This window comes from Mesocricetus auratus, unplaced genomic scaffold (genome assembly GCF_017639785.1).
Source record: "Mesocricetus auratus isolate SY011 unplaced genomic scaffold, BCM_Maur_2.0 Super-Scaffold_4256, whole genome shotgun sequence".
Lineage (NCBI taxonomy): Eukaryota > Metazoa > Chordata > Mammalia > Rodentia > Cricetidae > Mesocricetus > Mesocricetus auratus.
In genome coordinates this window covers 42984071-43009164 of record NW_024429182.1, presented here as the reverse complement: position 1 = coordinate 43009164, position 25094 = coordinate 42984071, and the positions used below count along the sequence as shown (strand labels likewise).

Sequence of the window (25094 nt, the reverse complement as noted above, 5' to 3'; positions counted from 1 at the left end):
TGTGTTTGTTTGTTTAGATATTCCCAACTTTTCTCATTCTGAAGGACTCACACTCAGCTTTCCCTGTGGAGTGCTTGTTCCTATCTGTCTAGTACTCTTTTTCTAGCCGTCCCTACATTCAGAATGACAGCTTCATGAAAAGAGAGACCTTGTACACTGTGTCCACTACCCTGCCTGCTGCCCTGGTGCCTCTACTCTGCTTGGCGCATAGTAAAACTATGTGGATGAACTCTTCGAAAGTGGGTTTGAGTGGGTAGGGAAGTGGGGAGCACCTGGGAGGAGTTGGGGGAGAATGAGCTATAATCAGCACATCTTGAATGAAAAAAACTACTTTCAATAAAGAGTTTGACTTTTTAAAAATAATATTTATACTGTTTTCATGACTTTGTTGATTTTGTGGTAGTGTCTGATACTGAAATTGCCTGCTGTTGAGGTCCATTTCTCTAATATTCTTACTGTCTGGAATATGGACAGTGTTTCTTCTACTAATAGCCCCTTTCTCATTGTATTTTTTTAGCTTGTAGAAATCCTAGTGGATTTTATTTTATTATTTTGTAATGACTGACTAGCTTTTGTTTTCATTAATTGTCATAATATGTAAAAATTTTAAGATTTTTAATATATATACATACTTTTAATCTTTTCAAAGCATTGTGCATCTAAATAAAAAATACACAATACATCTATAAAATATAAATATGCAGCTCAGTATATCACCAGGAAGGAAATGCCCTTTGATAATTACCCAGCAAAAGAGGCAGAATGTGAAGACTTGCCTTCTTCTCATGTCTACAAGCTCTATCCTACCTGGAGGTAGCCAGCATTCTGAATTCTTGACAGACACTTTTTTGCTTTTCTTTTTTTAACAGTTTTTTAAAGATTTATTTATTTATTATGAATATAATGTTGTGTCTACATGTATGCCTGTATGCCAGAATAGGGCACCAGATCTCGTTACAGATGGGTGAGAGCACTGTGTGGTTGCTGGAAATTGAACTCAGGACCTTTGGAAGGAGAGGCAGTGCTCTTAACCACTTAGCCATCTCTCCAGCCCCTTTGCTTTTCTTTATATTTTAGCCAGCCCTATGCATGTATCCCAAATTTCTTCACATGGGGTTTGTGTGGTTGTGTGCTTTACATAAATGGACCCATACAGTATGCATTTTAAAATTAGTGTGTGTGTGTGTGTGTGTGTGTGTGTGTGTGTGTGTGTGTGTGCGTGTGCTTTCAGAGGCCGGTTATCTATGAATCATTTGTAGAGTGTAGTTTTCCCTGCCAGTCACCTGGGTCCTGCCAAGCTGTCTGAACCCCCAAATAACACACAGGACACTATATTAATTATAAAGCTGTTGGCCATTTGCTTGGTTTCTTACTGACTAGCTCTGACTTAAGTATTTACCCCATAATTGTTAATCTAAGCATTTCTCTTACCAGAGAAAAGGGTCTGGACCTCTTACTCCTCTGCCTGCCTACATGGTGTCTGACTCTGCCTCTCTTTCCCAGAATCCTCCTTGACTCCTAGTCCCACCTATCTTGCTTCCCTATTAGCCAGCAGTGCTTTATTCAACAACCAATAAGATAAGCCCATACACAGAAGGACTTTCCCCATCAATCATTAATTTTATCATTCAAATCCTTCTTGCACAGAATATTTGAAGTAGCTTACCAAAAAGCACATGATAAAATAAAACAGAAAATGAATGAAGAGAAAGAACAGCAAAGGAAAGAATAAGATGGGGATATCACACAAAACGTGGAGGTGAAATTCACATTGCTATAGAGACAGTTACTGTGTGTAGATATCCATCTCTGTTATCGAGAGTAACTGTCTCTTAGTTCCTTTATTTTTTAAAAGGAACAAGCTGATTTTAAAGGTTGGTTGTTCTTTTCCGTGAGTCCTCTCAAAACGGTGCCTGACTCTGCTCTCCTGTCCCCAGTCATCTGTACCTGCTGCTGCCTCTCTGCAAACAAAATACATGTTCAATCATATGTGATCTCCTTGGTCCTAGGACTTCCTACTGTAATGAGCTATCAAACTGTTTGCAATATGCTATGTACTATTTTATTCAAATATTGACATAGAACCTGATAGCTATGGGTATTGTTAAGGGGTCATTCGCGTACCTATCATGCTGTCTCTGTTTTCCTTGCATTGTAACCTTTTAGCCCTGAGGACAATTAGGGATACATGCTAACAAGTAAGTTAGTGCAAGGACAGTGTTTCAAGGCTGGTGGAGTATTTAGCCATCTTGAGATAATTTGAATGTAATTTCTCTTCTTTTAAAATAGCTGTCACTTTATTAACTAGGTAAATACAACACCACAGTAGGCGCCTTAGTTCATCCCTTGAATGAGTCTGCCCAGCTAGTCATCCTTGGTGCCAGCATCCTTGTCTTCCATTTACTTCTTTGCAGTGTTTTTGAACAGCACGTATCTCCTGAGTCAGGTTCTTCACACAGATGAAGCTGTATTTCCCAGAGAGCCCACATTCAAAGTGGAGGCTGTCGAGGCAATTCTTACTGACTTGGTCCTTCCTCCTGTTTGGCATTTAATTCGATAATGATGTCACCAAAGAGCCAGAGGAGGGGAAGAAACCTCCCCGCCTTTGAAGCATCACCTAAGTAGGTATAGAGGTTGCTAGCTTTTCTTGCCTCCAACCATGCAAATCTCAGCTCTGTACATTTGCCTGTCTTCCTGTTGCTAATGCTTAGTTTCTTTGCCCATAAGCTGCCTCCCTGCCCATCACAGGATCTTTTGCATAAGCTTCTTTCTCAGGCACTTGGCCTTCAGCTCTGGGGAGATTTTTCATTCTCCTTGGGAGGTGTGCTGCAGCAGGAACCAGTTTTTCTTCCTGCCTGAACCCTCAGCTGCAGGAGAGAAGACAATGCCAGTCTTTAACAGGAGCCTCTCAGCTGCTGCATCTTGTCTTCATTGGAAACAGTAATGTCAGGGCACAGAGTGTTAACATCTAGTTCATCCAGAAAGGCATATATTTATAATGTATTACTTTTGAATTATTTCTTACATGTAGAGGAAGACACAGATGTCATTCTGGTAAGATCGCTGACCTTGACTCTTGGAAATGTGTCTATCTTTTGGCTTCTACCTTCCCATCTGTCTTTGTTTTTATTCTGTGGTTCTTTTTTCTTTCTTTTCCCCTTTTCTTACTCCTCTCCCCCTTCCTTTATGGAAAATTATTTTTTATTATTATTATTTTCAAACATGATCAATGTGAACTTCTCTAATAGTCACATTTTGTGGTCTGAAGTTCGTGTTTGGTCATGTTCTGGGTTTGTGCCAAAGATGGTTACAAACCCATCAGACTGCTCAACCTGTGCTGTTTTATTTCCTCAGAGATGTATTCTAGGGGATGGCTGCCAACTCTAAGATCCACTAAATTGCTGAATCATCATATTGAGGTGTGTGTGTGTGTGTGTGTGTGTGTGTGTGTGTGTGTGTGTGTGTGTGTGTTCAGGAACCATCTGACACTGAGATTTCAGTCACTAATTTCCAAGCACGCTTCCATCAAGTCCACACTTTGCCCAAATGGCCCTTCATGTTTGTTTGTGTAAGGCCTTGGCAGCATCTATAAGTTGAAGACTAGAGCAAACAGCAGCTCTTCTTCTTAGCCTAGGACAAAGTGGGAAGCTATGCCCACATCCTCAGAAGCCAGCTCTGAGTCCCAGCTAACCTTCAATAAAGACTAGTTGTTTGCTATTTTGGTAGGCTGGATTAGCAGCTTCAAAACGGTCCTTTTAAGGAGGTCAAGTGGGAAAGGAACAGAGCCAAGGTGGGTTTTTTTTCTTCCTCTCCTGCCCAAAGGGTGAATCATCCCACTTCCAAATGGTTATGACATCTACGGGAATTATGTCGCCTGCTGTGCTTCAGAAGAGGCTCCGGGTAGGAAAAAGAAATTCTACTTTCTCCTAGAAAAATCTAAGTAACTATTCAATCCTGGTGTTACTTCTTCAGTCACACAAAGGTAGCCTTTCTCTTAAATTCAGACATTCTAAATTTGCAAGGATTGTATTTTGTGCCTTTTTAGACAAATGGGTATTATATTGTACGTCATTTTTCTCCTTTCTCTTTTCCTTCTCTGCCCACCTCTGTTATTCATTATTTAATATTTTCTTTCAGTATGAAAAAATCAATCCCAGGTAAACAAAAAATATTTAAGCTCCTTTTTTTCCTGATAGTAGACAACTCCAATCTCCCATGCTGACTGTTTCCCAATTTCTGGGGCTGTAGGGCAGTGTTAGCATGCTGCAGTTGCTTAGACAGAATGCAGTATTAGCATGCTGCAATTGCTTAGGGAATGTGCAGGTTTAGCATGCTGCAATTGCTTAGGAAGTATGTAGTGTTATCATGCTGCAAATGCTGAGATAGCATGCAGTGTTAGCATGCTGCAACTGCTTAGGGAATGTTCAGTATTAACATAGTGCAATTGCTTAGGGAGTGAACAGTGTTGGCATGCTGCAGTCTCTTAGGAGGTGTATAGTGTTATCGTGCTGCAGTTGCTTAGACAGAATGCAGTATTAGCATGCTGCAATTGTTATTAGTAAGAGGCCTTTTACATTCCCATTGTTTTGAACAAAGGATATGGTTGTTTTTTCTATAGAAATAAAACATTTGTTATATTTTATTATAATTGTTTTCTTTGTTGCTTACTGTTAATTTTATCTCCCCCTTATCAGCCTGTGAATAACGAGATAGTCTAGGTACAGGTTTATGGATTGTTTCTGTGCTCAGAATTTGCTAGAAGTTAATTCAACATGCATTCGGAACCAGGTTCTAGTGTACTGACACCTAGGTGTCTTTGGCTACTGTATATCTTGATTCCAATACTTAGCAAAATTATATAATTACTAAATGTGTTTTTGGGCACTCACAACAGAAGTAGTGGTGTGTTACATTAAATTTTATCCTTTTAGTATCAAGTGTATTTTATGCACTAATCTATCACCAAAACAAAAGAAAAATTCCAAGACAGAACTAGAATAAAAATTAGCTTAATATCCCCTCTGTAGCCGGGCGGTGGTGGCACACGCCTTTAATCCCAGCACTCGGGAGGCAGGCGGATCTCTGTGAGTTCGAGGCCGGGCTGGACCCATATCCTCCAAAACAATACAGAGAAATCCTGTCTCATAAAAACCAAAAAAAAAAAAATCCCCTCTGTAATACCTACTCTAACTGTATAGAAACTCACAGACCTTGGGTCTGGTTCATTTGGTGTGCAATGTTTTTATTTATTTGTGAATATTTAAATAATAAAGTTGTAAAAAATTAGTATAAATACATTTCCAATGTGAAGTGGGAGTCTCCAGAGGAGTCCCGAGATGAAGCTGCTCTGTAGCTTTCATTGTCCAGTAACGATAACTCAGGATGTGGGGCTCCTATGCCTGAACAGGGTATCCTGTCCTAGTAGGCAGTCAGTCACGTCCTTGCTACTGTCAAGTCAGACTGAATCAGCCAGGGACAGTAGTCATTCTAGTGAGCCATGCTGTGGGATTCTGCTTAAGGTGGTATCTTTTAGACTAACTTTAAACACTGCCTTTCTCTTCTATGTGTTTTAAAGCCAAGACTCTCAGCCATATGACAAGTCCAAAGTTGTCTATAGCAAATATTAAAGTGCCCTTTATTTTTTTCTAACCGCCCGTCTGTGTGGGGACTTCTTTTACATTCTTTCAGGGTAGCACTCTGCAGTATGCTGAGCATAGAAAAGGTCTCAAAATCCAGCTGGCTTCTGTTAAGCACAAAACTGGGGGGAGGGCGTGCAAATATGTAAAAATGCTACCTTAGTTTTATGGAATTGAAGAATCATGTATTATAACTCTTAAAATGCTTTCATAAAAGCACAGCACTACACATTTATCACCACTGTTTATGATGCTTATTCACCACTGTATAATGCTTGTTCTTGCAGTCATTTAAAAATGAATGAAACATACAAAACAATATTGAGGTATATGCTTAAATTCTATCAAGTTAATAAGTTTTATTACTGTACTGCAACCTTATGCATTTTACCAACTTAAAAATTAATAAAGAAATCCTCAAGTCAAAGCAAAGTGGTTTCTAATTTGACCAAGTCAAGCATATATTATGTGAAGTATTTTATGTTTGAATGCCAATGCATTTTTAAAAATTTAGCTTTTAATCTTTTGTGATTATTTTTATAAATACTGTTTTGTGTTATTGACCTTAGATGCAGCAAATTCCTAAATTTACTAACTGTTCTCATGTCACTGGCAGATTCTTTAAGGCCTTTGCAGACCCCTTTTAAGAAGAAAGGCCTTTCTAATTCTTACCCCTCCCGGCTCCCTCTTCCCCTCCCCATCCTCTTTTTCCCCCTTCCTTCCCCTCCCCATTTTCTTTCCTCACTTCTGTTTCCCCCATCATCTTCTTTATTCCCTTCCCTCCCATCTTCTCTCCTCTCTCCTTAACCCCTTCTTCAGCTCATCACTTTTGAAATGCATTAAATTGCATCTACTTTAAAATCTCTTAAGATGCCATTCATACGGCAAATGCTGATTCATGCTGACCTCATATTTATATCTCCAGAATGTTCTTCTTTCTGGTATTTGGTTTTTGCCTCTGTTTGAAATCCTTGTCTTTTGCCTTCTTGTTTATTTCAGAGTAGGATTTCTTGTGACATCCTTCTGCCTTTTCCTTAGAAATGTCTCTTTATTCAGTGACATTTTCACTGAATGTGAGGCGCTAGGATGGTGATTTCCTGTCTGAGTTGTGAAGACTCAATTCCACCCTCGTCTGACGTCCATCCTTTTCACTGAGAAACCAGGTTCTGTTTGACTGCAGTTTTGTTGTTATTGTATGTTTTCTCCCTCACTGATTTAGTATTTTTCTGTGTAATTTTTAGCATTTTTACTGCTTACAGATGTTTTAATTTATGTTAACCATAACTTTGGTTTGCAGTTTTTCTGAAATGTTACAATTCTTTCTCTCATTTTCTGAGCAGGGCTGTCACCTGTTCTTAGGTCCTTAAACTTTTCTCTGCAGTTTTGGCTGCTTTTTTTTTTCTCCATGCTTCAGTGTGGATATTTTCTTCTGACTTAGTTTTCAGTTCCCCACCACATCTGATATACTGAGGAAAACATTAAAACCAGAGTTTTAAATGCTCATTGGATTGGGTGTAGATTCCAATTCTCCAGCTAGTTTCACTTTATTCCTTCTGGACCTGCTCCATTTGTCTTCTCATGAGCTTCTGCCTCCAGTTTCCAGTCACTTGGAAATAGATATTTCAGGCTCTGTTGAAACATTAAAGTGTGTGTGTGTGTGTGTGTGTGTGTGTCTGTGTGTGCGTGCGTGTGTGCGCGTGTGTGTGTGTGTGTGTGCCTATAAACACTCTAAATTATCAGGGATGGCTGTGTTCTCATAAACTTTGCTTACAACACCAAGCAGTTAGCTAGATTGGTAGTTCTTCAAGCTAATAGTTTTCTACAAGGGCCTTATAACATTGTTGTTAGGTCCACAGGCTTCTCTGTCCAGTGGCTACAACTTCTGAACTAGCAACTGCTTGGATAGAAAATGCTTCAGGAACACAGGATCTCTGCTCTGCACTGTAGTGATAGCCACCTTATTGCACTTTACAGTTATACCTTTAGTCAAGACATTTCAGTTCTATCTCTGTTATTGAGAATTATACGTTTTTTGAAGTCATTGTCCTTGCTAAATTATTTTGGGAAGCTTCAGCCATTGTACAACTATGTTTCTGAGAATTACGGATTATAATTACCCGTGTTTCTTATATCTATGAGTTAGTCAGACATAGATATTTGATCTTCAAACATTCCATAGACCTGCAGAATATGGCATTTAAATGTTTTAATATTAGTACTCCAGTGACATGAGACACAATTGCTCCTGACAGCACCAAGCTGTTCCTGAGAGTATTTTGGTCACTGATGACACTCCTTCTGGAGTTCATTCTCCTTTGCTAATGGCCTCTTGGGCAAAGAACTGTCCCCACCTTAACTGCTGACTTTGGACTTGCTATCCTATTGTGCTTGCAGGAGATAAACATAGAAGACTGCTGAACCTTGCCAAGTCAGGGTAAGATAGCTTTTCTACCACCCTGCTTCTGTGTTGGTCAGTCAGTTACTCTAGGCCTTAGCCAAAGCTGGTTGCCCCTACACTGCTGTGATTCTTTGGGTGACTATCCAAGTAGCCTGCTGTTTCTGTCTTGGCTTGCACCTTTCAGAAGTCTCTTGCTTGTACTTCCTGCCCACCCTAGTATTGTTATCCTTTTTCTCAGGTCTTTGATTAGATTGAAGATTAGACTGTCACAATTATTGTTCTCTCTTTCTAGGTAGAAATATTAGGTACAAGACTTAAACTTTCCAGTTTATGAAAACTTTGTAGTACCTCTGTTATGCCTTTACCCTAGGACTGGATATGTAGTTCATGCCAGTTGCTCTATGTTGCTTCACTGGTAGTAGGTCCTAAACTGTGTATGTTTTACCTTTCCTTCTCCTGGGGCACACTTGATATTTGCTATCATTGTATATAGTTTTGTATCAAGCCTGAATCTTCTTTTTTAGACTAAAAGGGGAATTGTAGAGATATTCACCTCCACACCTGCAGCACAGACCATGTCCATTTGAGCGTAGTCACAGATGCAGACATGACCATTGATAAGGACTAGGTTTGGGGCTCGGAGCTCTCTCTTGCTTCCTGCTCAGGTCATGGACAGCATCCAGGTGACAAGGTCAGTATCCTTGGAGCGGGAACCCACGGCAGTCATCTGTTTCCTGTGTAAGTGCATTCTCCCCAAATAAACTTCACTTCACCTGTACTGAGTCTAGTGAGCCTTAACTTCCCATGCCTATATCTCACTTACACCATCTTGCTCCTAAGGTGCTGCTGGAGGCTCTCTAACACATTCACAGTTTGTGTTGTGTCTGTGCTTAGAACTTTGTTCTTGTTCAACTGGTCTACCAGATCTAGAAGCTGTTGATCTTTTGTGAAATTTGGGTTTGTGTTTGCCTTAAAAACAAAAGGGAAAATCATTTTTGTGTTTTAGATTTTACATCCAAAATCTACTCAAAATCTCTTTGGTCACCCTCCACTTTTAATGGGTCATTTCTACTAAATCTGTCCCATTTTCTACATGATCAGATGATGTTTGTAAACACAGAAACAGAGAATAAAACCAGCTGGGCTCCATAGCTTTCCTTTTTTATTTTATTCTCCACAACCATGTGAAGAATAGCCAGAGTACAAAAATACAAAATGTAAGTGAGAGTGTTGCTCCTCCTATTTAAAACTCTGAAAAGACCTCCCGTTGGTCCTAGAACACAAATACAGACAGTAAGACTGTTTTATTATTATTATTATTATTATTATTATTATTATTATTATTATTATTACCTGCCTCCTACTCCTTGGGCTAATTTTTAAAATATTTTCCACTAAAATCAGAGAAGCAAATTAGTAACCTCAATCTGCAGTTTAGAGCCAGCCTGTGAGACTGTATACTTTGATAACTGTAAATTACTTCAAAGCTATGTGTGGTTCTTGAAAGGCTAGAAACAGTCCTCAGGTTAGCCAGGCTATCAGACTGTGTGTCGAAGCAAATTAATATATAAAATCAGTAGTACGGCAAGTTGGAAGAATATTCTCTCATCCCCCCAAAGGGGATAGGATTGACAAAATCTGTGAGTAATTTGCCATTAATTTCTGTTTTGAAATCATTTAAAACCAAGGCTATCTCCTTTTTTGGTGTTTGTGTGGAGATGTCTTGGTCTTTCTTCCCAAACTTGCACCCTGGAGTGTAGGGACCAGTGCGGCTATTAAGGCCAGTACCTATAGCATAAAGACATTGATTTTTATCATTCCTGTCTTGGCTGATGGAGAGAGAACTCAAGAGCATTTGTACCCATGCCTTTCAGGCAGCATCCTGTTCAAGTGGATGACCATGGATCCTGAGCTCCCAGAGAAGCAGGAGGACATTCTCTCCATCCTGGAAGAACAGTTTCCCAACCTGCCTCCTAGAGATGATATCATCAGTGTGCTGCAGGAGACCCAGCTCAATGCTCAGGGTGAGTGATTGTCGTAGCTCTCTCACTGCTTCCAGAAGGGGTAGCTTGCCTGTAGAGTGTTCACAAGAGGTCAACTGAGTGTGCTCACACTTCCTTCCCATTTATTCTGTGTTTGTGGAGGGGTTTCTGGATTTGTGCTGTTGGTATGGAAGTGGGCATCTTATGTTGGAACCCCTTGTCCAGGTTCTGTCTGAATGTTTAGCTAATCCATGGGCTAATGCATACGGTGTCTACACCTGCTGATTAAGTTATGTTTTGAGAATGTTGCTGGGGCAGTGCCAAACACAATTGGATTATGTGATTCTGATTTCATTAGAAGAAATGGAGACAAGATGGCTAAGCCAATGAAATTGTTCTCTAAATCTAGGCTTTTGGGAGAGTGGATAATCTGATCAACTGTTGTTAATAATGAAGTTATGTTTCAGTGAGAGCTTAATCTGCACAATGTTCCAATAGTATAGCTTTGCAAGGATGATCTTCCTGAAGCCACACGATACCCCATTTTCCAAATGAGAATACTGAACCACAGATACACAACTGTAGCAAGTGAGCTGGGTAGGATCTAAACCCAGAAGTTCTGATTTTAAGGAGAAAATACTAAATTACAAAATTTTCCCCTGGTCCCTTGTAGAGTGTACTGATGGTTGGGCACAGGGCATCCAAACCTTAAGGCTTGGTAGTTTTTGGAATTTTGTAAGTTGGTTAATATTGGGTTAACAGTTTGAAATTAGTCTTGGTTGGTACGTTAGTACCACAGAAACAAAGTTCTATAAACTAGGTCTAGTTGTTAAATCAGCAGACCACAGAAACAATGAGTACTTCCTAGTGCAGGGGAGAGCAAATCCTCAGAAGTAGGGTCTAGTGGCCAGCAAGAACTCAGATTGCCTGTGGAGTGTGATGCTGGCCAAAGTGAGATAACACAAGGTTAGGGATGTTGGCAGGGTCTTGTCTGTATCTGCCACATACACAGGTAAGTATCTGTTCATGAGTGTGGGTGCATGCCAATGCACAGGTGCACAGTGGTGTATGTCTCCCTTCATCCTCTGAACCACCCCAGGCTGCTGTTGCTCCAATGTACTCGAGAGATGAAAACATGCCACAGTTGACTCTGAGTCAAATGAGAATGTCAAGTAGCCATCTGTTTCCCCATGTTGCTGTGATGCATCATGCTCTCTACTGGCAGCGTGGGCTTCATAAACATCCAGAAAGAAACAACGTTGTCACTTTAGATTATTCCTGCCTTCAAGTAAGGAATTCAATAATGGGTACTTCCAGAGACTGTTAACAGGGGTAGCTAGCTCAATTAAGATGGCTTTCATTTGTGTTAGACAAAGTGTCACTATGCAACCCAGCTTGCTTGCCTAGAACTCTCTATGTAGGGACCAGGCTGGCCTCGAACTCCTAGAGATGGACCTGTGTGTGCTTCCAAAGTGCTGGAATTAGAGACGTTCAGCACCACACCTGGCTCAATTATGACAGTTTCATGAGCTACATAAAACAATTCACATAAAATTATACTGGCAATTATAAAATTACAGAGGGTCACCTAATTTGGACCTTTTGAGCTATTACTTGACTAGTTTATATGGTAAGACAGCCCACTCTTTCCCCACCATACCTGCTCTGGGCCTCTGGAGGCCGGTGCCCAAGTGTGGCCTGTTTCAAGCTCCCTGGCTCTGGCTTCTGTTTGGTCAGTGGGAAGAGTAGTGAGGGCAGAAGGAAGGCAGCCAGGGCTGGGCACACCTTTCCTACTCTACTCTTGCTGGAAGATCAGGCCCCGAAGGTTCTTTTCTCAAGTCCTAGCTCCCTTGCCTTTGCTCTTTGCTGGTCTGTGGCCGATTCATCCTTCATTCTCTCCTTTATCCCGCCACCCCTCTGTAAGTGCCATGTCATTAAAAACCTCCTTTTGCACCATGAGGGGTAAATTCTATTTCCTGCCTGCATCTGACCTAATGTAGATGCGGCCACAAATGTGATTTTTGACTTAGTGTGTATTTATTACTGATAAAATGATGCTATAAAATGTTGAGCTTAGTAGAATAAAGTCTTTAAATAACCCCCTGACATGTATTTTTATAATGGGTCCCAAGTATAAATTTTTCCCCTCTTGTCATCCACAGGTTTAAGTATTGAACAAACAATGTTGAAAGATCTAAAGGAGCTGTCAGATGGTGAAATAAAAGTGGCTGTCAGCACTGTGAACATGACATTGGAGGTAAGGGAAGGGTGCTTTTCCAGCCAAAATAGATTTCACACAATTGTTGTCCGAACGCTCGGAATACAACCTCCTGCCGTGTGAGACAGTTCTCCTGTGGGAGTGAGTGTGAGGGTTTGCTCTAAGTGTCCAACTGGCAGGGAGGTTATCATTGCCATAGAAGCAATATGAATGCCGAAGAAAACCCGTTGCATGTGTCTATGTTAGGAAGTGATTGTAACATACATGATTAGGTTCGCTTGCATATTTTCTTTGTGCAAGCAAGTTGTAGTTTTCCTTTTGTAAGCTATTTGGTCTCATGCCATTTTGATAATCGGCTATGACAATTTCAGTATTAAGAAGGAGCCTCAGCCCACCAATGCAGTTAATGAGTCACTTGGAATGAATACTACTCTTGTCTTTATGTCTTTCCTTGGTAAATTACCTTTCATCTACTTTGGGGGTTCCCAACGACTTGTGTGTTAATCTTAATTAACCCAACTAATAGGAGCTATATTTTACCGAGGTGCATCTGTGCCTTTGTGGACGTCTCTATATATTTTTTGCTGTTTTATTTCCTCAGTCAGGCTATCCCCCCATCTTTGATTGGAGGTGTGGAGTTCAGAAGTATGTGGATATAAAATATGCTAGCTAGGAATCTGTCTTTTGAATGGTATATTGCTATTTGTGTCTTCCTTGTGGTGATGGTGACTGTCTCAGTGTACCTATTTCTGGGGAATGGCTGCCATACATGTTGGTGTCCACACTTTTGAAAACCCACGAGCAAACCGAGTTATTTGTTCTGTGATCCCTCTGTGAATTCACCCCAGTGGATCAGCCTCACAGTTCAGCCCATAGATGCACGTGAGCATCAGGGGTTGGTGGCATCAGGACCAGTATATAGCACTTCTCAGCAGACAGCTCCTTTTCAATATGTAGCTTGTAGATCAATGCAATCGTTTCCATGGACTTTCAGATTGATAAATGCTCCATCTAATTAGTTGTGAGTGTGAACCAATACAAGAAATGTGTGCAATTTGGGATGTAGTAACTAGATAATCACCTTCAATTAGAAATCTGCCTCGTGTCTAGAAACCCAAGTAAAGCATGGATCTTGCAAGGGTCAGTAGCTCTGAGAATCATTTCTACTGGTTCAAGCCTTAGGGTTTTCTTTAGCTTCCCCCTCCCCTGTCCCCCTTCTTTTAATGGCATCTTATTAGGTTTTAAATGACTTGTTTGGAATTCCTTTCTAAATTAACATAGAACATCTTGTAATTGCTCAGGGTACTGTCTGTAGTTAGTGAGTTATTTTAAGGCTATGAATATCATAGACTTATTGTAGCTTTAATCTACCTTCATTTATATTATAGCAGTATATAAATGGCTTTGCCAAATATGTTAAACTGTAAATGTTTATCAAGCAGAACCAGAGATGGAATGATTGTATAATCTTGACAGTAATTTCCATGGAGGTCCAGTAATTAATCAGGCAGCTAAGTATAATTCTGGAATCTCTGTGTGAATTTCTGGGAGGGGAGAGGGCATTTGTGTATATGGATAGGTACATTCGAAGCTTTCGCGAGCTGGAAGCGAGCTGGGATGTTATTAGCACCATGTCTCCATTTACATCCAAGTGATGATGTTAAAGAGAACCTCAGAAATGGAGCAAGAATTCCTTCCTAATATGCTGCAACTTCCATGGAAGAGAAGATGCTCACTAATCCAGTGTGCCACTTGATACCCCACACATAGCTAATGGCAGAATTTATCCTCCCACCCCCCTGCCCCACTAAGGCATCCTGTGACAGTGCTGTTTTCCTAACCTGGTTTTGGAGGTAATTGGGGTTCAGCATTCCTTTCTGATTCTCACCCACCCCACTTTAAAAACAAAGAGCAGCATCCCCCAGACTTTATTGTTTTAGCAAAGTTGTTCAGTCTTCTCCCCTTCTGAGTAAGTTATCAAGGAGACTCTTTGTTGTCCCCAGAGCTTTCTAAAGCAGGCTTGTTCTCCCAAGCAAGGTCACATTGGGTTGACACTTCTTCATGGCCCCCCAGAAACTCTTCATTTCTTCCTGCCAACCTCCGAGCTCTTATGCAATGCAGTCTCTGTAACCACTGAACAATTGAGGACTTAAATATGTGCTATGAATCCTATGAGCTGGTTTGGTATATTCAATCATAATTAGATGGTGTTTTTAGCTAATTGGGGTGCTATTTTGACTTGTCTTCAACTTTTGGGAAAAGTTGTGAGTCACATAGTAGGTGCTTAGTAAATACAAATATTTATTTGTGATTTTTTGATATCTGGTTTTTATTTGTTTCTGAATTTATTTATTGTTACACTGCTAAGGACTGAACCCAGAGCCTTAGGCTTCCTAGTTAAATTCTCTGCCGCTGCCTAGTTCTTGGGGTTTTGGAAGCTCAAGATGCTTGCAGGATGAGTGTAAAGAGAAGCTTTTTCCTTGAGAGAAGCCTTCCCACCAGCCTGATTCCAGAGCCGCATCAGTCCCAAATAAACACACAGGAGGCTATATCAATTATGAAACTGTTGGCCTTGCTTGTTTCTTACTGGCTAGCTCTGACTTAAGTAATTACCCCATAATTGTTAATCTAAGTATGTCTCTTACCGGAGAAGTTTCAGGGCTTCCTACCCCATGGCGTTACATCTCGACTCTCTGTGTTTCTCCTTCCCAGAGTCCTCCTGGACTCCTAGTCCCACCTATCTAGATTCCTATTGGCCCAACAGTGCTTTATTGACATAATCACAGGACTTCCCACATCATCTCCTCTTTTCTGTCTAAACAAAAAGAAAGGTCTTAACTTTAACATAGTCAAATTATATATAAAAGAACAGTTATCAAGTAAGAACATAGTTACAATATTTTGTCTATTAACATTTAGCAAGATTTAAAGAAAATATCATCTATCTCATTCTTGTGAGTCCACAGTCCTATATGTAGCTTATCTTTTATCATAACTAAGGAAAACTATAATTATAACTATCTGTCTTCAACTCCATCAAAGACCACAGAAGGATAATATATAAACACTAGGATTGACAGAGACATCTTGCTTCCTGGACAGTCACCTGGAGTTCCTCTGTAACATTGGGGCATCCATCTTCAGCCCATAAGGCCACAATGTGTCTGGAAGACTTCTCAGCAAAGCAGGAAATTTCAAACTGTCCATCTGCATTGGCAGTCTGTCAGTCATTTTTCTTTGTCCTGCAGAAAGTCTTGTAGACTCTTCCATGAAGCAGGAACCCTGTAAGACTGAGTTCAGCAGTCACTTTTCTGTGGGTCCTGCATGTCCAGTTTATACAGCAACAGTCAAACAGTCTAGGCAAGAGCAGTTTCTTGCCCAAATGGTTCATCTTGCTGTGTTGAAAGCAAACTACATAACGAGTTTCTTCAATGCCCATCTTCCTCTCAGATGTAATTGGTGATGCCAGGAGCAGACATTTCTCATTGTCAAGAAAAACCCTAAGCCATTTTAAATGCCATTTTCTGAAGGTCTTTGAAAGGTTTGAAGACTATCTATCTGTCTCAAATACCTCTCTATAAATCTAGAAAACTTAACTTACCTAACTATAAGTTCTGACTATTATAAGTAACTATCTATAATCTGTATTTAATTACACATTACATTTTAAAAGATCAGTATAAGCACAATATTTAATCAAGAGGAGAAATATACACACCACAAAATTGACCTTGAATTTGTATCAATAAATGAAAAACCATACCCATACCATAATTCCCCTTTTTACCATTAAAAGGAGATTGGCTGTGATCATTGACCAATTATAAACAATCCCATATAAATGAAAACAAAGGTTTATAAACAAGATGGGAATTAGGATGTCACTCATTCCGAACTGCTTCGTGCTGGAAGGGGGCGCTGTTTATACCATGGGGATAATGACAAAACTCAGAAGCCTGTATACGTCTCTATTTTTGGGGGCTGTAAGACTGCATCATCTTAGCTGTTTCAATTGTTGGAACATCTGATCCACTGCTTCCGGGGGTCTTGGTTCATCAAACCACAGAAGCCTGGAAGGAATCCTCAGCTTTTCATTTTCTGTTGAAACATAAATAAAAACTCCTTTTCCAAGTAACATATCCTTATACTTAAATTTTGAAGTCAAGGCATTTTCAAAAGATATAAGTTGAATTAATTTAGTAGCATTTATAATCAAGTGTACTTTAGCAGTTGTTCCTTCCTGAGCAATTAAAAAACTGAAAAACACAATAGCGTACAGTATCCAGACTCTCTGTGTATTTTCCATCTTTACGTGGCTTATTTATCTATTATTACTTTATTTATTTTTCTCTGAGACAGGGTTTCTCTTTGGAAATCGGCCTGCCGCTGCCTCTGCAGCAAATCCTACCGGCGTGCGCCACCACAGCCAGCTTCTCTATTTTATTTTCGTTTTTCTTTTTCTCTCTCAATCCTATGTATATTTTTAAACACACTGTAAACCATTAGAGGTTTTGTTCATCCAAGTCTGACTTTACTGTAAATCTTTATGTTTTTCTGGCCATGTGTCTTATCTGTAAAACCGCGGCTGTTTAAACTGCAGATTTTCCAAGATGGCAGGCGTAAGCGTGATTCCAGCTCACCGTCACAGTCTAACATCCAGCAAAAGCTGCCGGCTTGGAGATGTGGTCACTGGGTCACTGCCACTTCTAGCTGTATGTACAGACCTTTCAATCATTAGCAGAGCCTCTTAAAACAACCTTGCTGGTTTTTTTTTTTTAATGCTGAGTCAGAAAGCCTAACTTAAGCCAGCCGCAAGTCTCTGCTTGCCGCTAACAAAACAGAGCCCACCTGAGAAAATGCTGCTACCAAAAATCTGTGCTTCTCTCAGTTCTTCTGTTTCTAAAATTACTTTAAAGCTTTTGTCATTCTACGTGGAAATTCATCATCCCACTCCTGATCACCATTATGTAAAGAGAAGCTTTTTCCTTGAGAGAAGCCTTCCCACCAGCCTGATTCCAGAGCCGCATCAGTCCCAAATAAACACACAGGAGGCTATATCAATTATGAAGCTGTTGGCCTTGCTTGTTTCTTACTGGCTAGCTCTGACTTAAGTAATTACCCCATAATTGTTAATCTAAGTATGTCTCTTACCGGAGAAGTTTCAGGGCTTCCTACCCCATGGCGTTACATCTCGACTCTCTGTGTTTCTCCTTCCCAGAGTCCTCCTGGACTCCTAGTCCCACCTATCTAGATTCCTATTGGCCCAACAGTGCTTTATTGACATAATCACAGGACTTCCCACATCAGATGAGTGCCCGCTGAAGGCTGTGAGAATGAATGACATTCCTTGGCTTGTGGGAGCATCATCCAGGCTTTATCTTCATGTCATCTTCCCTTGATGTGTGGTTTTGTGACCTGACTCTCCCTGCCCCCAGCTTTAAAATTATAAGTCACAATGGATCAGACCCCATCTAATGACCTCATTTAACTTATATCTATAACAGTCCTGTTTCCAAATAAAGCCACATTCTAAGTGTTTCCAGTTAGGATTTGGACATATAGGTTTCATGGGGACACACACTGAGATTAAATCTCTGAGGAAGCTTAAGATAGTAAAACTTGCAATCGGATTGTCTATGTGAACATGGACCACATGCAGGTCAGGTCACTGCGAATGAGAAACACTGGTGATCACAGGCCCTAAAATGTAATCCACGTGTAGATCTAGTGTTCTGGATCATTCTTCTACAGAACTGGGAGCTGGGGGAGTCCTCCTGACCGGAGCCCTACTGTTTGAAATCCAGGGGAGAGCTCCAGGGCTGCATTCTGGTGGAGTGACTCAGTGCACTGACTCATCTGTCCTGTATGGAGATCATTGCCCACAAGGTGCCTTGGAACAGCAGAGGGGAAACTGGCAGCACTTTCCGTTAGCACCAAGAGCACAGAGCAGAAGGAACACCATGAGCACTTTCCCTTCACTCCTCCCTACAAACGGGAACATTTCAGGCCTGTAAGTGTAGATACCCATCATAACCAGTGATGCAGCCTTGAGCAAGCCGGTCTGAAATCTGCACCTCTTTAGGCATCAATGATGACTTCTCATTGCCTGAGCATAGATCCAGATTTTTTTAAGTCAAGATGAAAGATCTGGTTTATCTTTTAATAAAATGCATAGTTTCTTTTAGGGAAATGGTTTTTGACCAGCATATTTTTCAAAATGTTAACACTGAAGTGTTTTTTTTTTTAAAAAAAAAAAGACTCTTCAAAGCCTTTTTACCCAACCAATGGAACTATATGGACAAGCCTGTCCAGGTCCTATTGAATGAGAAAGAAAGAAATATGAAAAAGAAAGGAAAGGACATGAATGCTCCTAGGTATGGTGGAGGAGAAAGTTTATTGTAGATATGTGGGAGAGGGAGTCTAGAGTGGGCATGACCAGGCTGAGCTGGACTAGGTGGGAGACAGGGAAGGGAAGGGAGGAAGGGAGAATGGAGAGAGAGGAACCAGGTATAGGAGCTAGGAGGCCCAAAGTCCAAAAGGAAGGGGAGGGTAGCCCACGTCTGGATTACGTAGGGAAGAGCCTCTGGGGGAAGGGCAGCCCAGCCCCTGGACTGGAGAGTTCAGGATTTAAGGTGAAGTATGCCGGCCATACCCTGTAACAGGCAGAGACTGCTGGATGCTGGGGGAACCTAGTGGCAAGGTCTGCTTTGATGCATTAAATAGGCGCCTCAGGTTTGAAACTTAATGCCTATCATGCTGTCATTTGTAAAAGCTGTTATTATGAGTGCATATGTTTCTAGGGATCAAACCCAGGGTATGTTAGGCATATGCTCTCCTGTTAAGCCACACCCCAAGCACTTCCAGGTTCTAAATGATGAGGGTTTCCATTTCCTTCTGAGTCCGGGCCTGTCAGCTGGTCCTTGCTACTGTAAAAGGCAGCATGTCGTGGTGCATCAGACAGTGTGGTGAGAGCTTCCAAGCATTAATTCAACCCTCCTGGAACCCCAAGTGGTGATGGTGCTATGGTAGGTCCCCATTCTGATGGAAGTGGCTCCTGCATCTGCAGCAGGCAGGCCTGAACCCCAAGGGTCAACCCAGAGTTGGCTGTTTTTACCCACGCAGCAATCCCATGTGATGCTTGGGTTGGGTGTCTGGAAGGGGATTCAGGAGCTATTTTCAATATGTGCTCCCAGATTTGCCTGGAAGGACATTTCTTATCCTATTTCACAAAGAGCAAAGTATCTCGAGACCCAAGGGAGGAAGGTAGTGTGGGTGGCAGCTCCTGAAAGCTGGGGACCTGGAGCACACTGCACAGCCTGCAGGCAGCTCAGAAACTGAAGAGCCCTTTCTCCAGGGAGCTGTTGCTCTGAGCCTCATCTTTCTCAGCCCAGGTCTGGAACTCAAAGCCATGCACGATTCCACTTCCTTCCTACAAAGTAGCGTTTCCAAAGCAGCCTATAAAATGAAGAACAGCCTGCTCAGCCAACGTATTTATTGTTTTTTTATCAAAACAAAACAGAACGACTCTTGAATATTGGCAGTGACTCTAAACAACAAAATGCTGTGTAGGCTGAGTGAGGCATTTGAACTTCACGGTTCTTAAAATGAAGAATTTGAAGCACATGACAAAATGGCTGGATGACTGTTGTGGAGGGATTTGAAGAATCAGTCTGCGTGAGGCACATGAAGTGTAGATTGCATGTTGAAATCAGTTTCAAGCTAATGATTCATAGCTTTGTGAGCACAGTGGCAGAACGGAGAGCTGGAAACTGGTCTGGCTTTCTTCCCCTTGTGGAATGAGCCGTTCCTTACAGAGGGAAGCAACGAGAAGGATCAGAGTGTGCTAGTTAAGGAATTCTTGAAGCAGCTGCAGGTTCTGACATCTTAAGACCTTTGCAGACTATAGACACCTCCTGTCAAGCCCAGAATACAGCATCAGCAGTGTATTGGTCACCTGTAATGAAACACCTTAGGTTGAACAACTTACAGGGAAGAAAGGTTTGTTTTGGTTCATGGTACCAAGGGTTTCAGTCCTTGGTGGCTTAGAGTCTGTGGTGATACAGTACATTATGACAGAACATGTGGCAGAGGAAGCTGCTCACCACAGGGAGGCCAAGAAGCAGAGAGAAGCAGGAGGGAGCTGGAGGTTCAATATTACCTTCAAGGCCGCATGCTTAGCTGCCTAAATTTCTTCCACTATGTTCAACCTCCATCATCTCTTGGCAGTATCATGGGCTGGGAACCAAGCCTTTAATGCATGGGCCTTTGATTCAAACTACAGTGTGGGTAAAAATTTCGCAAAAATGTGCTTTCTTGCAAATGCTTTGGAATGGAATTCTTATTTAGTTTCTCCAACTAAACTCAACTTGGGGGTAATGTATTTCCACTGATCACTTTTCTTATTTTACCTATGAGTCAATTTCAAATGGACCTTCATGGATCAGAAAACACATTCCATCTAGCTCTCCTCTGTAAATGGATTTCCCCACATGGCACCAAATCCCTATTATGTTCCCTAGCTATTATTTTGCTTTCTATGATCTTAATATTTGTGTCTCTCAAAGATTGATACCAAAACTTAACAGTAGTGTTAAGAAGTGAAAGCTTTAGATGATTAGGTTAAATTAGGTAATTTTCATAATGACTGTTTCTAATTCGCAAATAATGGGTTTGCATATTTTCTGAAATTTGACAATTCTCTTTTGCCACCCCATATAAGAGGTACCAGCAGCACTCTACTGGGGTTCTGGTCCCTGGAGTGAGGGGGGGAGCATGTAACACAGTGGGCAGGAAATGGAGGTGACCAGTGCGGGATACAATCTACCCAAGCCTGCAAACTTGTTCCTGGTATCCAGTGCTGGGCCACTAAGTGCAAACTTTATTCTCTGAAAATATTCTGTTTCTTATCTATATAATCTTTGTGTTGTTGGATACGAGCATAAGGCCACTAGACCTTTAAGCGGTGCTTGTCCTGCACCCGTAGACAAATACATCCCTTCATGAGATACTAGGGCTGAAGTGCTAACTCCTTCCCTCCCTCCCTCCCGCCTCCCTCCCTTCTCCCTCCTCCCTCCCTCCCTCCCTCCTTCCTTCCTTTTAAAGTAAACCAATAAATAGATTTTTTAACAGTCAAAGGAAAGATAGAAACTTAATTTATGATCATTATTTACTTAGCTAGTTCCATGCACTTTGGCCAAAAGCATTATATTTTCAGCCGTTAATGATTTTAGTTTGGATTAAGAGTCTGGTCATGTTTAAAGTACCAGGTAGCACTAATAATTGGCCTGCAACCTTTCCTCACTGGAGCCAAGCACCACAGCTGTGGCTGCCTCGCTGCCTGCTGGGAACTCAGGCTGCAGAAGCCCTGTTGTCTCCACATTTTGCTCTCTTCTCTGTAGGTGGAGACGTAGAGCCTCCCTGGGGGACTCAATGTCTCTGGGACTGTGAGCTTTTTTTTGGAAGCTTTCACGGAGATGGCCTGTGCCAGCGAGGGTGGCCTGTGCCAGCGAAGATGGCTTGTGCCAGTGAGGGCTCAGGACCCCTTTGAGCTGTGTCCCTGGTTTTCTGTGTCACTTTGACCGCTCCTGTCTTTCCTCCTTAGAGAAGCGTTTGCACGGTTTTCCTCTTCTGTGCCTCCACCAGCTCCTTCCTGAGACAGTGCCATAGGAGACTCTTGTCATCCCACCCATTCCATAAGATGACAAACAAACTAGAAGTAACTAAGTGAGTTAATTCATTCTGCTTCAGCACTGAGGGAATTAAGCCATAGCAGCAACCCAAATGTATTGTGACAACTTGAAGTTTCTTCATAGCTAAGGATCTAATTCTCTGCTACACACATTTCCTCAGAGAAAGGAACCCCTCCGGCCATGATGCCCCTATGTCAGGATGGCTGCTCTTTTGCTCTGTAAATATGTTTTTGAAGTCTACTGTAATGTCACTTTGATGGCTTATTTTCTGAAAGGATTTGGCTAATTGCCTTTTTAGGAATGTACTCAGACCCCTTTGAGCTGCCCTGAGTTACTTTTAATAGTAGCTGTTGCTTACCTTCCCTTTAGTGAATCTTCCCTGTCACCTGCCTTCAGAATTCTTTTGCCAACTTGGAGACCTGACCCTGATTTAAATTAATATGACTATAACTTCCAGGGAGGCACTTGCAATGTTTTAATGGTTAATTACTACACTGTATCAACTTGTCATGAAAAAGCAGGTTGCCAAGCTGAAGGAAAAGAAATGTATTCCTCTTCTGGTGACGGAGAAATCTCTTCAAAAGACAGCAGGGTGGTAGTGGCAGCCGCTTTTAATCCCAGCACGTGGGAGACAGAGGCAGGCAGATCTCTGAGTTCGAGGTCTACAGAACAAGTTCTAAGACAGCTAGGATTATACAGAGAAATCCTGTCTCAAAAACCAAAACCAAAAACCAGAGCAACGGTCCTTCTATGTAAATACCATGCTGGTTCCCTGAGTAACTATACTGTACCTTGGTACACACAAAAGGAAATCTTTTTTAAGTGGTAACTCAGCGAAACAGAGAGCGTCAAACAAGGAGTCTACTTTTAAGGGCTAGACCTTGTGCTGCTCTTCATCCACTGACTGCCAATGGTGCTATGCTGGCTGCATCAAGAGCATACTGTGGGCCAGTGGTGCCGCCTAGTGGTAGACAAGGGAAAGCAGGTTGTGATGCTGGAAGCAGGTCTCAGTATTCCTTCTGTGTAGCAACTCTCGAAATGCCACACCCATCCTCAGGTACCTCCCCCATCTCACTCTAAACCTTTTATTAATAAAATCCAACTTTGCTTCATATTGGAAAAAGAGTACTTGTATTCGTATCATACATTCCACACCTAGAAAGCAAATGCAATAAAATATATCCACCGTGCCATGAACGTTACCATACATGTACTGGGTCGTGTGTGCCTTTGATTTTGTTTTCTCCTTGACCCACACCCCCAAATAAACAAGCTTTGAAATAAATAAGTCCATGATGTCAGGTTGTTTTAGGGAACTCTGAAAAACTGACTCTTCCTAACATTGTTTCCGATGGTAAGCACCGTGCCTATCTTTTTGCCTTGCAACATTTTGGCCTAATGTTCTTTTTATGATATTGTCATGAAATCTAGTTTTAATTTCTTCACAGATTCTCATGCCAGGCACACCTCATTTCTCTGGACTTTCGATTGCTTTCTTTTTATGCCAAATCTGAAGTGAAATGGTCATTTTGTGGCTTCCTGTCCATGGAGCTAAAAGAGGCTCTCAACCCACATTGTATCCAGCAGTAGACCACCCCAGCCTGTAGCCCAGCAACTGGCTGGTGTATCATCTGTCTGGACCGCACACGCATACCTCATTCATTCATTTACCCACCCATTGGCATAGATGTTTATTCATGAAACATTAGTTGAGTAGGGCTGATCCTGTTATGCACTGGTCTCTGTTCTCTTGCCTTTATAAATGATTGGTCATTCTCAGTGGTGCAAATAATTAAATATGAATGCCACAGAAACATAGCGTCTGACTTGGGAAAGGAATACACAGTGGAAAACGTGGCCCAATTAATTTGAAACAAAGCTGTGAATGGCATAGAGAAGTCGGTATGTAAATGAGTCTGGGGGGTGGGTGGTGGACAATAAAAGTCTTCTAGTGTTCTATCGAGAGCAGTGGTTCTCGGTCTGCACAATGCTCAGACAGACACCTTAATACAGATCCTCATGCTGTGTTGACCCCCAACCAGAAAATTGTTTTTGTTGCTACTTTATAACCGTAATTTGCTGCGGTTATAAGTCATAATGCAGATATCTGTTATTTCCAGCGATCTTAGGTGACCCTGGTGAAAGGGCTCACTGGACACCTAAGTTGAGAACCACAGATCAAATGAAGGAAAGCACACATACTAGAGCTGGACGAGACAGCGTGGTGTTCAGAAGTGCAGCAGGTGCGCAATTGGGAAATCAGAAGGTAGCTAGAGAAAGCATACCGCAGGCTGTCTAATGAGACCATGGGGCTCAGCATTAGTAAAACACTGGCTGATTCCACCCTTCCTCCACCAGGGAAAAGGCTGAAGTGTTCCTATAGGCCCAGAGTTATCCATGCTGTAAGATGGGACCCAGAAAATAGAGATTGTTTCAGACTTCCCAGGGTAGAGAAGGTGGGGTGAAGGGAACACAAGTAACAGCTGGCGACAGAAAAGCTGGAAAGGTGGCCCAGGAGAACAAATGCAGACCAAGGTCAGGCCACCGGACCACTGCTGAGGGGCAGTGAGTGGGGAGTGGCAGAAATAGACCATGGGAGCCTGGATCCTGTATTATGGCTCACATCCTTAGCCGCCACCCAGAGGCAGACGCACAGCCCGGGGAAGGGTCGGGAAGACACCCATGCAGCTGTTCTCACCCAGTTGTGAAGCATGAGATCACACTGACTAAACCAGGGGTTGCCAATGTTGAAACCAAGTAAAGAGCTCTTCTTGGTCACAGAGGAAATACAAGCAGCACATGCTTCCTCAGATTAGAACAGGTATGATGGAGAGGCAGCAGACAGCAGTTTGTAGTGTGTCTCGTGTATAAGACGGGAGCTTATTAGTGCTTTCTTCTGAGGACTAAGTGAACAATAGCAAGTATTTATCACGGTCCTGGCATATGGTTAGCCCTTCCTAAACATGATAATAAATTATGTAAAACAATCATTTGGAGCCATGTATTCTGAAAACATTTTCAGACAGAAAATGATTCCATCACTAACAAGATAGCAGTGAATTTGAAACTATTTTCAAGTGAAAACTGAAGAAATATCAGAATTGTTGCTTATTTTGAGCAAAATTTTTAAATTATTCATATGTGCATTGTATGTGTGTATAGCTCAGAAGC

At 41.6% G+C, this 25094-nt stretch overlaps 1 protein-coding gene across 12 annotated transcripts in view; it reads left to right on the top strand.

Moving 5' to 3' along the window:
• The window catches only part of Prune2 (prune homolog 2 with BCH domain), a 254327-nt gene that overhangs the window by 54391 nt on the left and 174842 nt on the right, over nucleotides 1-25094 (top strand). For all 12 annotated transcript variants that reach the window (XM_040746636.1, XM_040746667.1, XM_040746657.1 and 9 more), the window contains exons 5-6: nucleotides 9909-10058; nucleotides 12179-12273. In XM_040746636.1, coding sequence (XP_040602570.1) covers nucleotides 9909-10058; nucleotides 12179-12273 — 245 coding nt within the window. The remainder of the gene's footprint in view (nucleotides 1-9908; nucleotides 10059-12178; nucleotides 12274-25094) is intronic.